The 15665-nt window shown below is 37.1% G+C and overlaps 1 protein-coding gene and 1 long non-coding RNA gene across 2 annotated transcripts; both read right to left on the reverse strand.

Annotated features, from left to right (window-relative positions):
- Positions 1-280: 280 nt before the first annotated feature.
- LOC143861461 (uncharacterized) lies at positions 281-5806 on the reverse strand. Its single transcript, XM_077372391.1, has 4 exons — positions 5700-5806; positions 1146-1231; positions 739-986; positions 281-619 (listed from the first exon to the last, which is right to left on the reverse strand). The coding sequence occupies exons 1-4, from the start codon at positions 5804-5806 to the stop codon at positions 281-283; spliced, it is 780 nt and encodes a 259-aa protein (XP_077228506.1).
- Positions 5807-8389: 2583 nt separating this feature from the next.
- LOC143860100 (uncharacterized) lies at positions 8390-14568 on the reverse strand. Its single transcript, XR_013239590.1, has 2 exons — positions 14192-14568; positions 8390-8579 (listed from the first exon to the last, which is right to left on the reverse strand). It is a non-coding gene; the product is annotated as an uncharacterized LOC143860100 (long non-coding RNA).
- Positions 14569-15665: the final 1097 nt, after the last annotated feature.

Here is a 15665-nt window from a genome sequence, read left to right on the forward strand (position 1 = left end):
GTGGGAGGGCAGTTGATAGAGAAGAGGGCTGATGGGTAATCATTTTTGTCCCGCAGTATGCCTCCAATGGCAGTTCCATCAGAACTCAAGGATGCATCAGAGTTTATCTTGGTTAGTCTGCAGGTTTTTCCCATTTGCATTGCTTGGTGGAGGCAAGGTAATGGAATAAAGGGATGTTTATATTCCTTGCAATTCTGGAGTTTTCTTCCTCGTCATGATCATTAAGCTTGAGGAATAGCATTCATTGTCTTGAAGCTGAAAGAATCTTTTCCAAAATGAACTATTTGTGCTGCTTGATACCATTGTGCAATCTGTTCTTTCTTTCCATCCAGATGAAGTAGACAGATGCAGTGAATAACACTGTTGCTAGAATTCCTGTTTGACCCTTGTGCTTGAACTTTCCTTCGATCCATTCTTCTTCCTCCAAAAGAGTCTTTTTTTGTTTCTTTCTGTTGGAAATCCTCCACAGAAGTGATCTCCAGATCCAAGCAGTGTAGCTGCAATTGAAGAAGATATGATCCACACATTCAGGAGTTGCATTGCAGAGAATACAGGAGTGGTCATCTGAGGGTGACAGGAATGCGAGCCTATCTCTGGTTGGCAATTTGTTTAGAATAGCCTGCCAAGTAACAAAGCTAAGCTTAGGAATGTGCCTAGGGAACCATAAAGATTTGGTACAGGGAGGTTTTGGGTTTCTGGTTCTGACAGTGTTACAGGCACATTTCACACTAGAGGAACCATCTGGCTAGGGTTTCCAAATAGCCTTCGATCAGATCCTGAAGTGAAAAGAGCTGACTTGATCAGGATTTTCAACTCTTGAAGGTAAGGTTCATCATTTATCCTTTCCAACCAGCCATTTTGCATAACATCTTCGACAGTTGAATTTTGAGGAATGGAATTGAAAGTGGTTCCCAATGAAGTCAGAGAGTTTATAGGGCCATTTGGATGCCAGGGGTCTGACCAGAAAAGGAGGGAGTTTTTCTTGCCTACAACATGACATATGAAGGGTTTAGCGATTTCTCTTAATTTTAGGATGCTCCTTGCAGCCCAGGAAAAAGGACGATTGGGCATTTTGATGCTCCAAAAACTATTTCTCCTGATGTATTTGCGCTGGAACCAGATCACCCAAGGGGAGTTTTTGTTACCAACTATTTGCCAGAGAAGCTTAAGCTGAGAAGCAAGGTTTATGTCGGAAAGCGTCGTGAGACCCAAACCTCCCTCATCCTTTGGCCTGCAAATTGTTTCCCAAGATAGAGAGTGGAAGTTTTTCTTTTGGTCTGACCCTGACCAGATGAAGTTCCTTAGCAACCTTTCAATATCACCTATGATTTCAGCAGGGAGGTGGAATGCTGCTGACAAGTATAACTGATAAGTACTAAGTATAATTTTAACCAATTCTACCCTCCCAGCCCTGGAAAGATGCCTATTAGACCATAGGGATATTTTGCTTCTGATTTTATCAGTGATTGGTTAGCAATCCTTTATAGTAAGCCTCGAGGTTATGAGGTATTTATGAAGTCTTCCACCATGGTAGTAGACTTCTTAGCTTCTTTGTTTATTTGAGGTATTTATGACCATGGTTTTAAATTTCTACCGAAATCCGAAATTTCGAATTTCGGTGGGGACCGAAACCGAAATTTACCGAAATTTCACTTTTTGCCATTTACCGAATTTCGGTCTGAAATTTTTGTAATTTCGGTAATTTCAATCCGAAATTTTGATTAAGTGCCATTATTTATTAAAAAAAAGTGTTACAAAATTTCGTCCGAAATTTTAGAAATTCGGTCCGGAATTTCGAACCAAATTACCAAATTTTGGCGGTGGGGTCCGAAACGGTTACCGAAACCGAAATTTTAAACCATGTTTATGACTTTCTCTCGTTGTAACATATCTAAATACCCGGAAAAATTCCAAATGAGTTGTTGCATGTATTCAAGTTGCTTGATTCACCATAAGTTGGAGAATTTGATTTTAGTTACATAGATGTTGCAGTTCTACTTTCCTTTTTCAATGTTTTCATGTCCTTACTATTTGTTGAGTACACTGATTCTATTCAAACACAACCTGAACTCTATTCTGGGAAAGAAATGAATGTGCAATGCAATATAGTGGAATATGGTATGGTTATAAACTAGGAAATTGTGATCCACTCACCTATAAATATATCTAACCTTGTGTTTTACTATATCATGTAGTAGGTAAATCAATCTTACGTAGTGCATTACATAATTTCAAGAAGGTTTCAACTCTTAGTAATGACATAAATGACCGGTACTTCCACACGTTCATTCTGTCCATTTTGAACACCTACTTTAAGTACTCAAATTTTGTGTCAATTATTCCAAAAAAGGAAACCCAATCGGTGCGTAATTTCACCAGTGCATACTTACACTTATCACTATACTAGATGTTTTTGTTTTGAATTTGTACTAAAAAGTGTGTCCTATACTGCATGTTACAGTAGATAGTCTAGTTATTTGCTTCTAATTGTTTTTTTTTTGCTAATGAATCCAAAATCCATCTTATCTGCGTCTAGCAAATTGAGGTTAACTTAAATGACTTTATATAATTTAGAAAATGAATAATCTTGTGCCGTGCCTTGATTCAAATATATCCCGACAAGTGAATTTGCTAAGACCCAATAGAAAATTGCAAATCATTGCGGATACCCTAGGAAATAACGTTGCTTGGCCTCATGCATTTGTAAATGTAAAATTAGTCTTAAATGGCAAGATAAATTCTTTAAGTGAATTTACTTTTTATGCATGCATTGATTTATCATTAATATATACATGCTTTTTGTTTGTAGGTTAAATCACTAAATCTCAAATGGTTATGGCAATGGAAGAGGAGATAAAGAGGAGATGATGAAGATGACGTTATCAAATCATTAAATGATGAATGTTGAATGATGTATTATTTTGTTGAGGGAACAATTTCAAGACATTTTTTATTCATGAATTGTGATTTTAAAGATATTTAATTAAAACAGTTATTCTTTTTATTTGTAAGTGATGTTATGGTAAAATGGATGTGGTAATTGTAAAAATTTTGATGTTATACATAGATTGTTTGTGGAATATACAGCTACAATATGTCACAAGAAATTGTTATTTAATGGATTAAAAAAATTGAAATGGCTATCCCTATGGATTCTATTTTAAAATTTTGTAGGGAAAAACATCCATGAATTTTCCCTACAAAAACACATTTTCCCTACTTTCTTTTGAAATTTTGTAGGGAAAAGCAACTTCTCCCTACTGAGTTTTTGGAAATTTTGTTAGTAAAAACACTTTCTACGTATTGATTTTATGAAATTTGTTTGGAAATGTACCTTTTCCCTACGGATTTTTTATTGAAATTCCATAGGGTATGGTTTTTTTTTTTTTGGAAAATCCGTAGGGAAAGAAACATTTTACCTACTGATTTTTCAAACTTCGGTAGGGAAATGCACTTTTTACCTTTGGATTTTTTGAAATTCTGTAGGGAAAAATCTTTCTCCCTACCAATTTATTTGAACTTCCGTAGGGAAAAACACCTTCTCCCTACCAATTTATTTGAACTTCCATAAGGAAAAACACCTTCTCCCTACCGATTTATTTTAGCTTCCGTAGGGAAAGTCTAGTCCTGTGCCTACGGAATATTCCGTAGGGAAATGTGGCCTATCCCTACGGCACTTCAAATTCGTAGGGAAAGGGCTTTCCCTACCCTCACCTAGCCTACGGAAGTTGTGCACGAGAATATCCGTAGGGAAAACCCTATACCTATGGATTTTGGTACTTTTCCCTATGGATTTGTTCGTAGGGAAAACCCAGCTTTGTTGTAGTGATAATAGGTTGTTTCCAATATGTGAGAGCTTCTAGAAGGATTTTGAAAGATCTCTCTTATGCATAATGGCATGCCTTAGCATGCAAGAAACACTATTAAGAAATAAATTCAAATTGGAAACAATAGAGAAAGAAAGTCAATGGAACAATTAAGAAACACGCTAAAAGAGAGAGAGCTCAAATTGGAAACTTCCAATTCTCACTCAACCCTAGGTTTTTCTATAAAAACAAGCCAATCAATCATTGGGCACACTCTTGGATTTTCGTCCAGCCCTATCTCCTAATAAATTTTTTTCGTCCCCCTCATTGTGTGGTTTTGGTTGCTTCTCACAAGTGTTCTTCACCAAAGCACAATTGGAATTCTTCATCTCTTCTTCAACATACGTCAAAGCGGATTATATTTGGCGATCTTTGGGTTTTCTTTTGCGCGTATACAAGGTGTGACAAAATAAATATGTTAAAAATAGTAAAATCCAGAAATAATGTGTGAAATTTCTACTGTGATTTTCTATTATTATGAGCATGTTCTAGTGTTAATTTGGACTGATTTGGAGCATGTTTGTTATTTGTTGCTTTGTAACACCATTAATCTGGCCTAATTTTGTCAAAATCATTAAAAATACATTTTAGTTCTCAAAATCATGAAAAATTGTAAAATACCATAACTTTCCAGAATGCATGTAATCCCTAAGCTACTGGAGCAGAAACCTTAAAAATCATTAACTTCCTTCATAACTTGCTATTCTAGGTCATCTTAGATGAGAGGGTTGTATTCATAATTGTTTCTTCATTGCGATCGACCCTGGACTTTTTAATATCTAAATTTAAATATATTGTTGACTCCGAGGTTTTTGTCCACGGAAATCCTGAGAAAATTCATAATTTATTTACTGAATAGTATAAGGGTAGAAAGCACGATTTCCTTCTATGAATTCAACCCAAGCATGGAAATAGCCAACCCTTAGAGCCTTAGGATACTTTGAATTCTAGGTCATAGGAATCGCTTAAAAGTAAAAAAAAATTATTAACTTAATAATTTGGGTTGGGCAAACCCAAGTCCAAATCGATTTTGGAACCGTTGGATCACGGTCCCATCTAGTAGGAGCCTTTATAGCCCCTTTAGGAACACTGATATTGTGTCGTGTCCTAGAGTAAGGAGTCCAGCCTCATCACGGCCGGTTGCTATTATTAGCAACTGAGTCATAGATTAGGTTCACTAGTTAATCATTTTTCCCTATAGGACAAGCCTAGTTAACCTAGGATGTAGGACCCATCTACATTAGTCTAGGGAGTGTCTTGCACTTAGATAGGATCATATAGCATCTTAGATGGAGTTCAAGGATAATAAAATATAATAACTTGAATTAAATAATCTCTCTAAAATTGTTAAGATAATCTGTCCAGTCTAGATTGATGTCCTAGATGAGTTACGCATGTAGCTTAGTTTAGGTCACCGAACTACGTCGACTCTAATCCCAGTGAGGCATGGGCATGTAGGCAACTTGGATGCTTGGATGGCATACCAAGCACGAGTCGACCCTACACACACTTCAGTAGGGTTTTAGGGTTTTATTTTATTTATTTCTTGATCATTTTCAAACCCTAAATTAAATTGATTAAATCACTTAGGATTTTTTTCAAATTAGATTTTAGGAGAACTCTCATATAGATTGAACCAAACTAATTCAAGAGAATCAAAACATGCATCTAAGAACCACATTGAAATTAGATCATCTAGGATATATGTCCCGTAGTTTGAACATAAAGGGAGTTTAAATGAGCCATTTAAAAGAAATTTAAATGAATTAATCTTTGGAATTGAAGACCGGATTATCGGGCAAGAATGATGCATATGGTGGTAATCCGCCATACCTTCCATACTCGTAATCAGGTAACGAATCTAGACTTCTGGGATCACAGATCCTTGCAGTGTCACTTATGAGTCCTAGGTCTCTTACCGAGGTGGCGACTCTGGTCATTCTCTTTTGCATGAAATTTAAATTTCTTTTATGATCCCAAGTTCACGGAAAAGTTGATTTATATTAATAATAAAAAGCACACGCCATTCGCGTGGGTATGAGAGGCCAAGAGAGAGGCGGGTCGGGCCCCTCTCGTGGGATCATGTCCCACAAATTGACGACTCTGCTGGGGAGTGTAGACACCCCATTTTGCTCCACTTTAATCAACAAAGAAGTTAGTATTTTTCTATCGGTCACTTCTAATGTTTTCCATTTCTGTGTCCGTCTCTTATGTTTTCTTAAACTTTTCTGGTCCTTTCCGCCATGTTTTGCATTTCTTTCGCCAAGAGTGGAGAAGGGTTATTCATATGAATCCAAAGAAGGGAGAATTTGGACCCATTTGGTGGGCCCGCATTGAATATTTTGATTAGATTTGGATCAAGCAAGTGTGCCCTACATTGTTTTTCATGAAAACATGAATTTTTAAACTTATTTGGATTTAATGAGCAAAGTCATTTTTTCATGGCGGGCGTAGTGTATTTCGGCCAATCTTGCATGGGCTCATTATTGTTGTAATTCAAGATTAAGGTGGCGACCCATTAATTGAGTACTTCGGATCAACCTATGTAAATGGTTTGGCGGGCACGGTCAATTTACATCAAAGCTCATCAATTGGATCGTTTGGATTATCTCATTAGACTGATTTAGGAAGGGGTGCACCCAATTTATATCATGGTCCACCAAATGAACGGTTTGGATCATCCCACGAATATGATTTATGGGATACATCAATTTACATTGTGGCCCAATCAAATGTGCAATTTTAGATAAACTATGGTGAGGGTAGTACAGTGATATTAAGGCCGTTTTAAGTGAGCCACCCATTCCCATTGTGATCCATCGATTGAGTGGTTCAAATTACCCCATTAAATGAACGGTTCAGATCGGATGGAGTTTTGAACTTTGGTCCAAGAAGGATTCGGCCAATATTTAGGGGTTGTCCATGATTTTGAATTTTGTCCAAAATGGACCCACTAAAGCTTTAAAGAAATTAAATTCTATTTTGCATGGGATTTTGGCAAAGTTAGAATGGGTACCAACTTGTGGGGAACAAATGCCCACACAAAATCCTTTGAGTTTTAGAAATGGGTGAGCACGCATGGCAAGATGAGCGGCCAGATTTAGATGCGGCAACAAGCTGCTAGGGTGGCTCAATTGGGAAATTCTAAAAATTTGTAGATATGTCAAAGTAGAGGTGCTGATTGCATTGCTATTATGGGCAGCCCGTACAACTCCTAATTTTGGACGTATGGGATTGGATATTTCTATTTTGAAGGAGGGATACGTTGCTATTTCTTGGTCAACAGGACATGTTGAAGATCATTTGTGGGAAACATTCACCGACTACAATCATTATTGCTAAATAGGACTGATAATTAGCTCCACAAGGAACGGTAGAAAAATTGAATTAATCCATTAGTGGAAATGTCCACTTAGGGATACATGAGTTATGATCAACGTAATTCTATCCTTAGTCCCTTCGATTAAGAAAGGGCATCTATCGGTGCAAAGTAAAGAAAGTAGGTTGATCTCCTTTCTATTTTGGAGAAGCTCATGGTACTCGGTAATTTAGGAAGAGGAGAGTTTTTTTTAAGAATCTCTTTGTGGCTTTCTAAAGTGGGAAGCACCTCACGTGAAGCAAGTTTTTTTTTTTTTAAAAGGACAGCGGGTTTCCGCCAGGGAGGAATTTTTTTACACGCTTATGGCTTTCTCTTCCGATCTCACGTTTCTTGGAGCTCTCTCTCTCTCTCTCTCTCTCTCTCTCTTCAGAAGATTCCCTCAGCCCTCTCTCCTCTGAACAGATCCCATCTCTCATCAGCCCTCTCATATCTCATCTCACCTCTCATCATCTCTAATCTTCCTTATCACTTTTATTTTGTGACCGAACCACCAAAGTTTTAGGCCTAGTTGTTCTCGACGTAATATTGACTTGGTGGTTAATCTCTTGGAGGACAAAATCTCTTGGTGATCAAAAACCCATTTTGGCTGAATTCCATTAAAGGGCTTGGTGATTGAAATCTTGGCTATCAAAAGCTCGTAGTAGTTAGATCTCTTGTGGCCGGATTCATCTCCTTTCTCTGGGTCATTGAATCTCCATCTCAAGGTAAGTACCAAATTTAATGAATTTTGTTGCATGATTAGGGTTGTTTTTTTTAGTCATAATTTTCATATGCTTCAATTCAATTTCTGTCCCTTACTTACATGTTCTAGTGTTAATCATTGCATGATTAAAAGATTGTTTAATCAAAACCCAAATTGAAAAACCATTAGGATTCCCCAGTTTGATTAGGATTTTTGGATTTATTAGCTCTAGGGATTTTCGAATCTTTTGGACAAAGCCATTAAAAATAAAATAAAAAAATGATTTTTTAACTTGAAAGATCATAAACTAGAAAGCCCATTCCATATTGATAGCAACAGCCCCCACTCCAAATTGATAATAACAGCCTCCATTCCATTTTGATAACAACAGCTCCACTTCCAAGTTGATAACAACAGCCCCCACTCAATCTCAAGAACCCAATAATAACAGCCCATTCCATATTGATAGAGACAACCCACTTTTTTATTTTATTTTATTTTATTAATATTCACAGCCACTCCATAAAGCCATGCATCCCATGTAATGTCCAACAGCACCTATAGACCTCTTTTGTCTAAAGTTTACACAAGCCCACCTTATTCGCATAATCATATTACCCATACCATCAAACCCATCTCATCCGAATCTCAACTGTAATATAAAAAACTAATCAAAAAAAAAATAGCATACAAACAAAAATAAAACAAAGTTAACAAATAAAACAAAATTAACAATTAAGAAAGACAGCATAATGAGACAAAAATCCATAGGTACAGTATAACAAGACAAGATGACAACCATGGCATAATAAATAAATACAAAAAAGGAAGCCACAAGGTGAGTTTGTACAATTATCAAAACGTGGTAGTGCCAACATCATTTCCGTCATAATGCTGGCTGCTCGTCTTGTGAATAGATTTTGAACTTCTAAACGACAGATTCATGAAACATGGTAAACTACAAAGTTTTAGCCCTTTGAAAGATCTTTCCAAAGCATATTTGTACATTAAATTTGGCTAAGCGGTTAAAGAGTTATGATAGTTTTAGTGAGCAGTGTTCATTAGATTTTCAAATGGTCAAGATTTTGAGTTTGTGCAATTGTCAAGACATGGTTGTGTTAATATTATTCTCTAAACCAAAATTAAAAGACATTAATTTAAAATATACTCAACCTAAAAGTCACAAATCTAAAATTTACCCATGTAAAAAATCATCGCTTTAAATCCGTTAAAAGCCATTAACCAAAAGACCACTAAAAATCTCAAGTTAAACTAAAACCTTCTAAATAAACAACTTTAAAAGTTACCAAACACACTAAATACCTTCAGATAATTAAAAGCTTCAAGAAAAATCATAAAAGTCTCAACAAGCCCAGAAGAATTCGAAATTCCTAAGAGCTTTTGGATTCAAAATTCCTTTAGGAACCTTTAGGGCCCCTTAGGAACACTTACGTCATGTTGTGTCCTAGGTTTTAGGAAGTCCTAGAGTTAGGAGTCCAGCCTCATCATGGTCGTTTGCTATGGATAGCAACCGTGCCAATAGATTTAGTTACACTAGTCACCTCACTTTTCTCATAGGACAAGCCAAGTTACCTAGGAGGTAGGTTCACCTGCATTAGTCTAATGGTCGTCTTGCATTTAGATAGGATCATATAGCATCTTAGATGAAGTCCTAGGATAATAAAATCTTCAACTTGAATTAAATAATTTCTCTTAAACTGTTAAAACAGTCAATCCAGTCTAGATCAGTGTCCTAGATGAGTTAGGCATAAGTAGCTTAGTTCAGGTGCACCGAACTACGTCGACTCTGATCCCAGTGAGGCTTGGGTACGTAGGGAGCTTGTATGCTTGATGGCATACCAATCACGAGTCGGCTCCACACATAAGTGGTGGGGTTTTGTACATTAATCCTTAAATTAAAAGTAATTAAATCACTTAGGACTTTCCATGAAATTAGAATTTTAGGAGAACTTTCACTTAGATTAAATTCAAACAAATTAAGAAAATCAAGATACACATTTAGGAATTACACTATAATTAGATCTTAGGATGCATGTCACGTAGTTCGCACATTAATATAGAGTTAAAATGAGCCATTTAAAAAAAATTCAAAAGAGTTAACTTTTGGAATTGAAGACCGATTATCGGGCAGGTATGGTGCATGTGGTGGTAACTCCCCATACCTTCCATTCTCGTAACTAGGTAACGAGTCTAGATTTCTGGTCAATTATGGGTCCTAGATCCCTCATCTAGGTGGCGACTCTGTCACTCTCTTTTGTGTGGAATTCGGATTGCCTTAGTGATCCCAAGTTCACGGAAAAGATGAATTAAATCACACCTCGTTAGGCTCGGCGGCTTACCCCTGCCCTTATGGGTACTGGGTTGCACGTTTGTTTGCATCCTATGGCTTGGTTGCTGCCTGCTTGATTGGGTAATTAAAATCAATAATAAAAAGCACACGCCATTCGTGTGGGTACGAGAGACCAAGAGAAAGCGTGGCGGCTCGCGCCCCACCCTCTTGCGGGATCGGGTCCCACAGGGACCACCTAACTTCATTAAAATTTCAAAGGATAACTCATTTGGATTTATTTTAATTTACTCATGAGAACTCTATCTTATATGCTTGTGTTGCTTAGTTTGTATGCTATGCTTTATTTTCTTATCACACTATACTGCAAACTAAAATCTAACAAAACATGAAGGGATCAAAGATTGCGAAAACTTATTGCACACACATTTACATCACTTGCATTCAAACCCTTGCATCTCACATACACACACGTCCTATTTAGGAACCCAAAGTATTATCTAGCATGGTTGACTTGGAGGTCATGACCCGGTGCCTCTGTGTTAGAGAAGCATTCCACCCTTAGCTTAGTACCTTTATGGTGCGTAAATGGATCCGTTGGTTCACATATTGGTACTCTAGACACCGGTAGAGTATATCGAACACAGATTCACGCTAAAGGAACTCCTGGCCTTACCCCTAGATTACCCCACCCATGCATATAGTACGAACACGCGTGCATCATGTGTGTGAGCCTAGATTAGGATATCCTACCCATTTATGTCTAGATTAAGCCGTAGTCCATCTTCCAATGGGTACGATCGGTTTTAGTTACACAAACAAAGTCATGAGTCGAGATCCTCTTTCCACTCTGCTAGATTAGGATTAGGATGTGATGCCTTCAGGTAACATCAGATAAAATGTAAGAAAATTTAAAAACTTTTCCTTTGAGATTAGGATATAAATCTCATATTTTCCAAGATCTCATAGGCTAGTCTTTTCTTGATCTCTCCTTCAAATCAATTTTCCGCGATCTCGCCAAATCATTCGATCATAAGTTTTGATCTTTCTCCTAATAGTCCAACCGCACTTGTATCCTTCTTAATTTCTTCTTGATCCCATCATCCAATAAATTCCTGCTCATTCAATTTCATAATTCTCAAATTCTATAAATTCCTTCTCTCATTTAGTTATGTCATTCCCCATCATTGTATTCCACAATTTTTAGTCATAGGTGTGGGACCTGATCCCGCAAGAGGGTCGCGGCGCGCGAGGCCCTACACTCTCTCTTGGTCTCTCGTACCCACGCGAATGGCGTGTGCTTTTTATTATTGATTTTAATTACCCAACCAAGCAGACAACAAACAAGCCATAGGGTACAAACAAACATGCAACCCAGTACCCATAAGGGCAGGGGTAAGCCGCCGAGCCTTGCAAGGTGTGATTTAATTCATCTTTTCCGTGAACTTGGGATCACTAAGGCAATCCGAATTCCATGCAAAAGAGAGTGACAGAGTCGCCACCTAGATGGGGGATCTAGGACCCATAATTGACCAGAAATCTAGACTCATTACCTGGTTACGAGAATGGAAGGTATCGGGAATTATCACCACATGCACCATTCCTGCCTGATAATCGGTCTTCAATTCCAAAAGTTAACTCTTTTGAATTTCTTTTAAATGGCTCATTTAACTCTGTATTAATGTGTGAACTACGTGACATGCATCCTAAGATCTAATTTTAGTGTAATTCCTAAATGTGTATCTTAATTTTCTTAATTTGTTTGAATTCAATCTAAGTGAAAATTCTACTAAAATTCTAATTTCATGAAAAGTCATAAGTGATTTAATTACTTTTAATTTAAGGATTAATGTACAAAACCCCACCACTTATGTATGGGGCCGACTCGTGATTGGTATGCCATCAAGCATCCAAGCTGCCTACGTACCCAAGCCTCACTGGGATCAGAGTCGACGTAGTTCGGTGCACCTAAGCTAAGCTACTTATGCCTAACTCATCTAAGACACCGGTCGAGACTGGATTGACTGTTTCAACAGTTTTAAGAGAAGTTATTTTAATTCAAGTTGAAGCTTTTATTATCCTAGGACTTCATCTAAGATGCTATATGATCCTATCTAAATGCAAGTTGTCACTTAGACTAATGCAGGTTAACCTACATCCTAGGTAATTAGGCTTGTCCTAGGAAAAAATTGGGTGACTAGTGTAACTAGATCTATGGCACGGTTGCTATCCATAGCAAACGCCCGTGATGAGGCTGGACTCCCTAACTCTAGGACTCCCTAAAACCTAGGACACGACATGACGTAAGTGTTCCTAAGGGGCCCTAAAGGTTCCTAAAGTAATTTTGAATCCAAAAGCTCTTAGGAATTTCAAATTCTTCTGGGCTTGTTGAGACTTTTATGAGTTTTCTTGAAGCTTTTTATTATCTGAAGGTATTTAGTATTTTTGGTAGCTTTTAAAGTTGTTTATTTAGAAGGTTTTAGTTTCACTTGAGATTTTTAGTGGTCTTTTGGTTAATGGCTTTTAACGGATTTAGAGCGATGGTTTTTTACATGCGTAAATTTTAGATTTGTGACTTTTAGGTTCGGTATATTTTAGATTAGTGTCTTTTGATTTTTATTTGGAAAACGACGTTAACACAACCATGTTTCGACAATTAGGAAAATTCGACAAAACCTTGACCGTTTAAAAATCTAATGAACACAGCCCACTAAAACAGTCATAACGTTTTAACCACTTAGCAAAATTTAACGTACGAATATGCGTTTAAAAGATCTTTTAAAAGGTTACAACTTTGTAGTTTACCATTTTCTGTGAATATGTTGTTTGAATGTTCAAAATCTGTTCACTAGATGGGCAGCCAGCCCTATAGCAGGAATGCTATTCGCACTACCATGTTTTAATAATTGCATGAACCAAGCTTGTATCTTCTTTTATAATTGACACGTGAGAGCTTTTTAGGAAATGTGATGACTTTTTGAAACTCCTCACATACTAAAAGTGAAGTAGCAAGGGTGAAAATGGCAAAACATGGTTATGCTTATATCATTTCCCCTGGAAATAAATATGGTAATGCAGTCATCAGAACATGGATGTGTCTATGTCATTTCTTTGCTTACCCTTTAGTTTTCCTAGGAAAAGATGTATCTACCCCCTTTCGTCACCCAAATCACTCCCTCAATATAAAAAGAGTAGTCATAGCTATTGTAGGAGAAGTGACCCAAGCTACAAAAGAGGTGGATAATTTTAACTTTTACTTTTTTTATTAGTTTCTTTTATTTAGTCTTTTTGCTCTATTTGAACTCGTTTTGAACTGGAACGAAATGGGCTTTTAAATTTTGGTTCTAAACAAGTCGGGCTTTGCAAGGACTTGGGTTTTGGATTTTAGTTGATGTGGATTTCATGAGTGTACTGGTCTTGATGTAGGGCATTAAAAAATCATTGGGTGTGAAAATCATTTGGGAAAGGGAGTGTGAATATCAACGGTGGATATTGGGTCTGCAAATATCAATTGAGATTGGGCCTATGGGTGTCAATTGGAAAAGGAATTGCGAAATTGGGTTTCGGGTTAATTGAATAGGCTACAAAATTGGGTTTAGAATCATTGAGTGGGCTGAAAAATTGGGATGGTTGCAAAGGTTGAATGGGTTTTTTGACTGCATAATTGGATTTTTGAGCTTGAGTTCTTGGGTATATATGTATTTAAAAAAAAATATTAGTTTCGCCCAAAGAGCTTGGAAAATCCTTAGAGCTTTGAATTCAAGAAACCTAACTTTTCTAGTTAATAGTCCTAATTACATTCAAAATATAAAATTATTCAGAATAAAAACTACAACTAGATCATGCCTAAATCTCCATTAGAATATGTAATTATGCAATTAGAACATGAAAGCTTATTCTAGAATATAATTTCCATCATGCAAATTAGATCATAATATCAGGAAAATTGAACCTACTTGTGGTAAAGCGCTGAACCACACTTGGAAGAGAAGAGAGATCCGATCAGGGGATTTGTCCACAGAAGGAATGAGAAAGCGTGTTCAACCCCGCCAATAGAGAGAGGGCGTGAGGGCTGCATTCTAACCCGGATGAAAGAGGAGGTATTGGACGAGAATCCCAGAGAGAAAGAGAACTAGAGAAACTATTCCTTTATGCTATCCTTCTTCACTCAACAAAGAAAAGAAAGACCATATTCGTGTAAGTGAGATTGAGTAATAAAGAAGACGGAAGAGATTTTCATGAGCTGCAGCTTTTGCCCGTCTCCAATTAGCACAAATTCAGGGAATCCTCTTTTGAACATCTATCCCAGTCACCCCCTTCAGAGAATTAAAGGTTTTGTTCCATCTCTCCACCTGGGGTATGGTAGCTGTCGTAAAAAAAGGAAGAGGCCTCGTCCCCTTTTTTAGAAAGTGTAAAAAGGTATTGCCATTACCCCTATTGTATGGGATGGGAAAGACTTTTATTCCAAAATTGACGAGATTTCTAGAATAGAAAGTGTCGCTGAGATCTAGAAAGATGAGGAATGAGTTGCCCAATGTTATAACTTTCCCAAAAATATGAGATTGCTGACTTGGAAAGTATCTGAGAAGGATTCTTGGAGTTGAATAATTCCTTCTTTCAAAAGTTAAAGAGTCCAAAATATTTAGAAGTCCATCCCCCATGTAACCGATGAGAGAGAGAGTGGTAATCTTTTTTTCCTTGTGGAAACGTCCACATATATAGAACAGAAGATGACTTGCTAATTTTTCCTTATCCTCAAGATGGACATGCTTGCCTCTTTAAATCACCCCAAATATTAGAATGTCAAATACATAGTAGCTTCCTTTTGGCTGGCCACAATCACAAGAAGGATGTCCATTGGTTGGTTAAGGTTTAAGACCTTAATAAGAAAATCCGAATGGACTTTGAGAATGGCCAATTACCAATTTGCCGAATTAAACCACAAGTGAGTCCCATTCCATATTAAATGAACATTATGTTTTTTTTATGAAAATTAATGAAGGGCACACTTGCTTGATCCCATTCCAATAAAAAATGTTCAATGCGGGCCCACCCAGTGGGTCCAAATTCTCTCTTGTTTAGATTCTTGTGAATAATCCCTCTCAACACTTAGCAGAAAACGCAAAACATGAAGGAAATGACCGAAAAGATTTAAGAGATGGACACGAAAATAAAAAACACTAGAAAACCGATAGAAAGACACTAACCACTTCATTGATTAAAGCGGAGCAAAATGGGGTGTCTACAGATGCCCCTCTTTGGTAGAGTTGATGTAGTCGTTGAATACCAAAGCAAAAGTGACAACACCATTTTGCGCAGCGTTAATCAACAATGGATTCACTAGACAATGCAACCTAACCTAATGCAACACCCTAGATGAAGTCCTAGAACATAATCAAGATCAATTACTCTAAACACCATGACTTGGTG

Source organism: Tasmannia lanceolata, unplaced genomic scaffold (genome assembly GCF_043159265.1).
Source record: "Tasmannia lanceolata isolate RefF3 unplaced genomic scaffold, GAP_Taslan_0.1 ptg000037l, whole genome shotgun sequence".
In the NCBI taxonomy this organism is placed as follows: domain Eukaryota; kingdom Viridiplantae; phylum Streptophyta; class Magnoliopsida; order Canellales; family Winteraceae; genus Tasmannia; species Tasmannia lanceolata.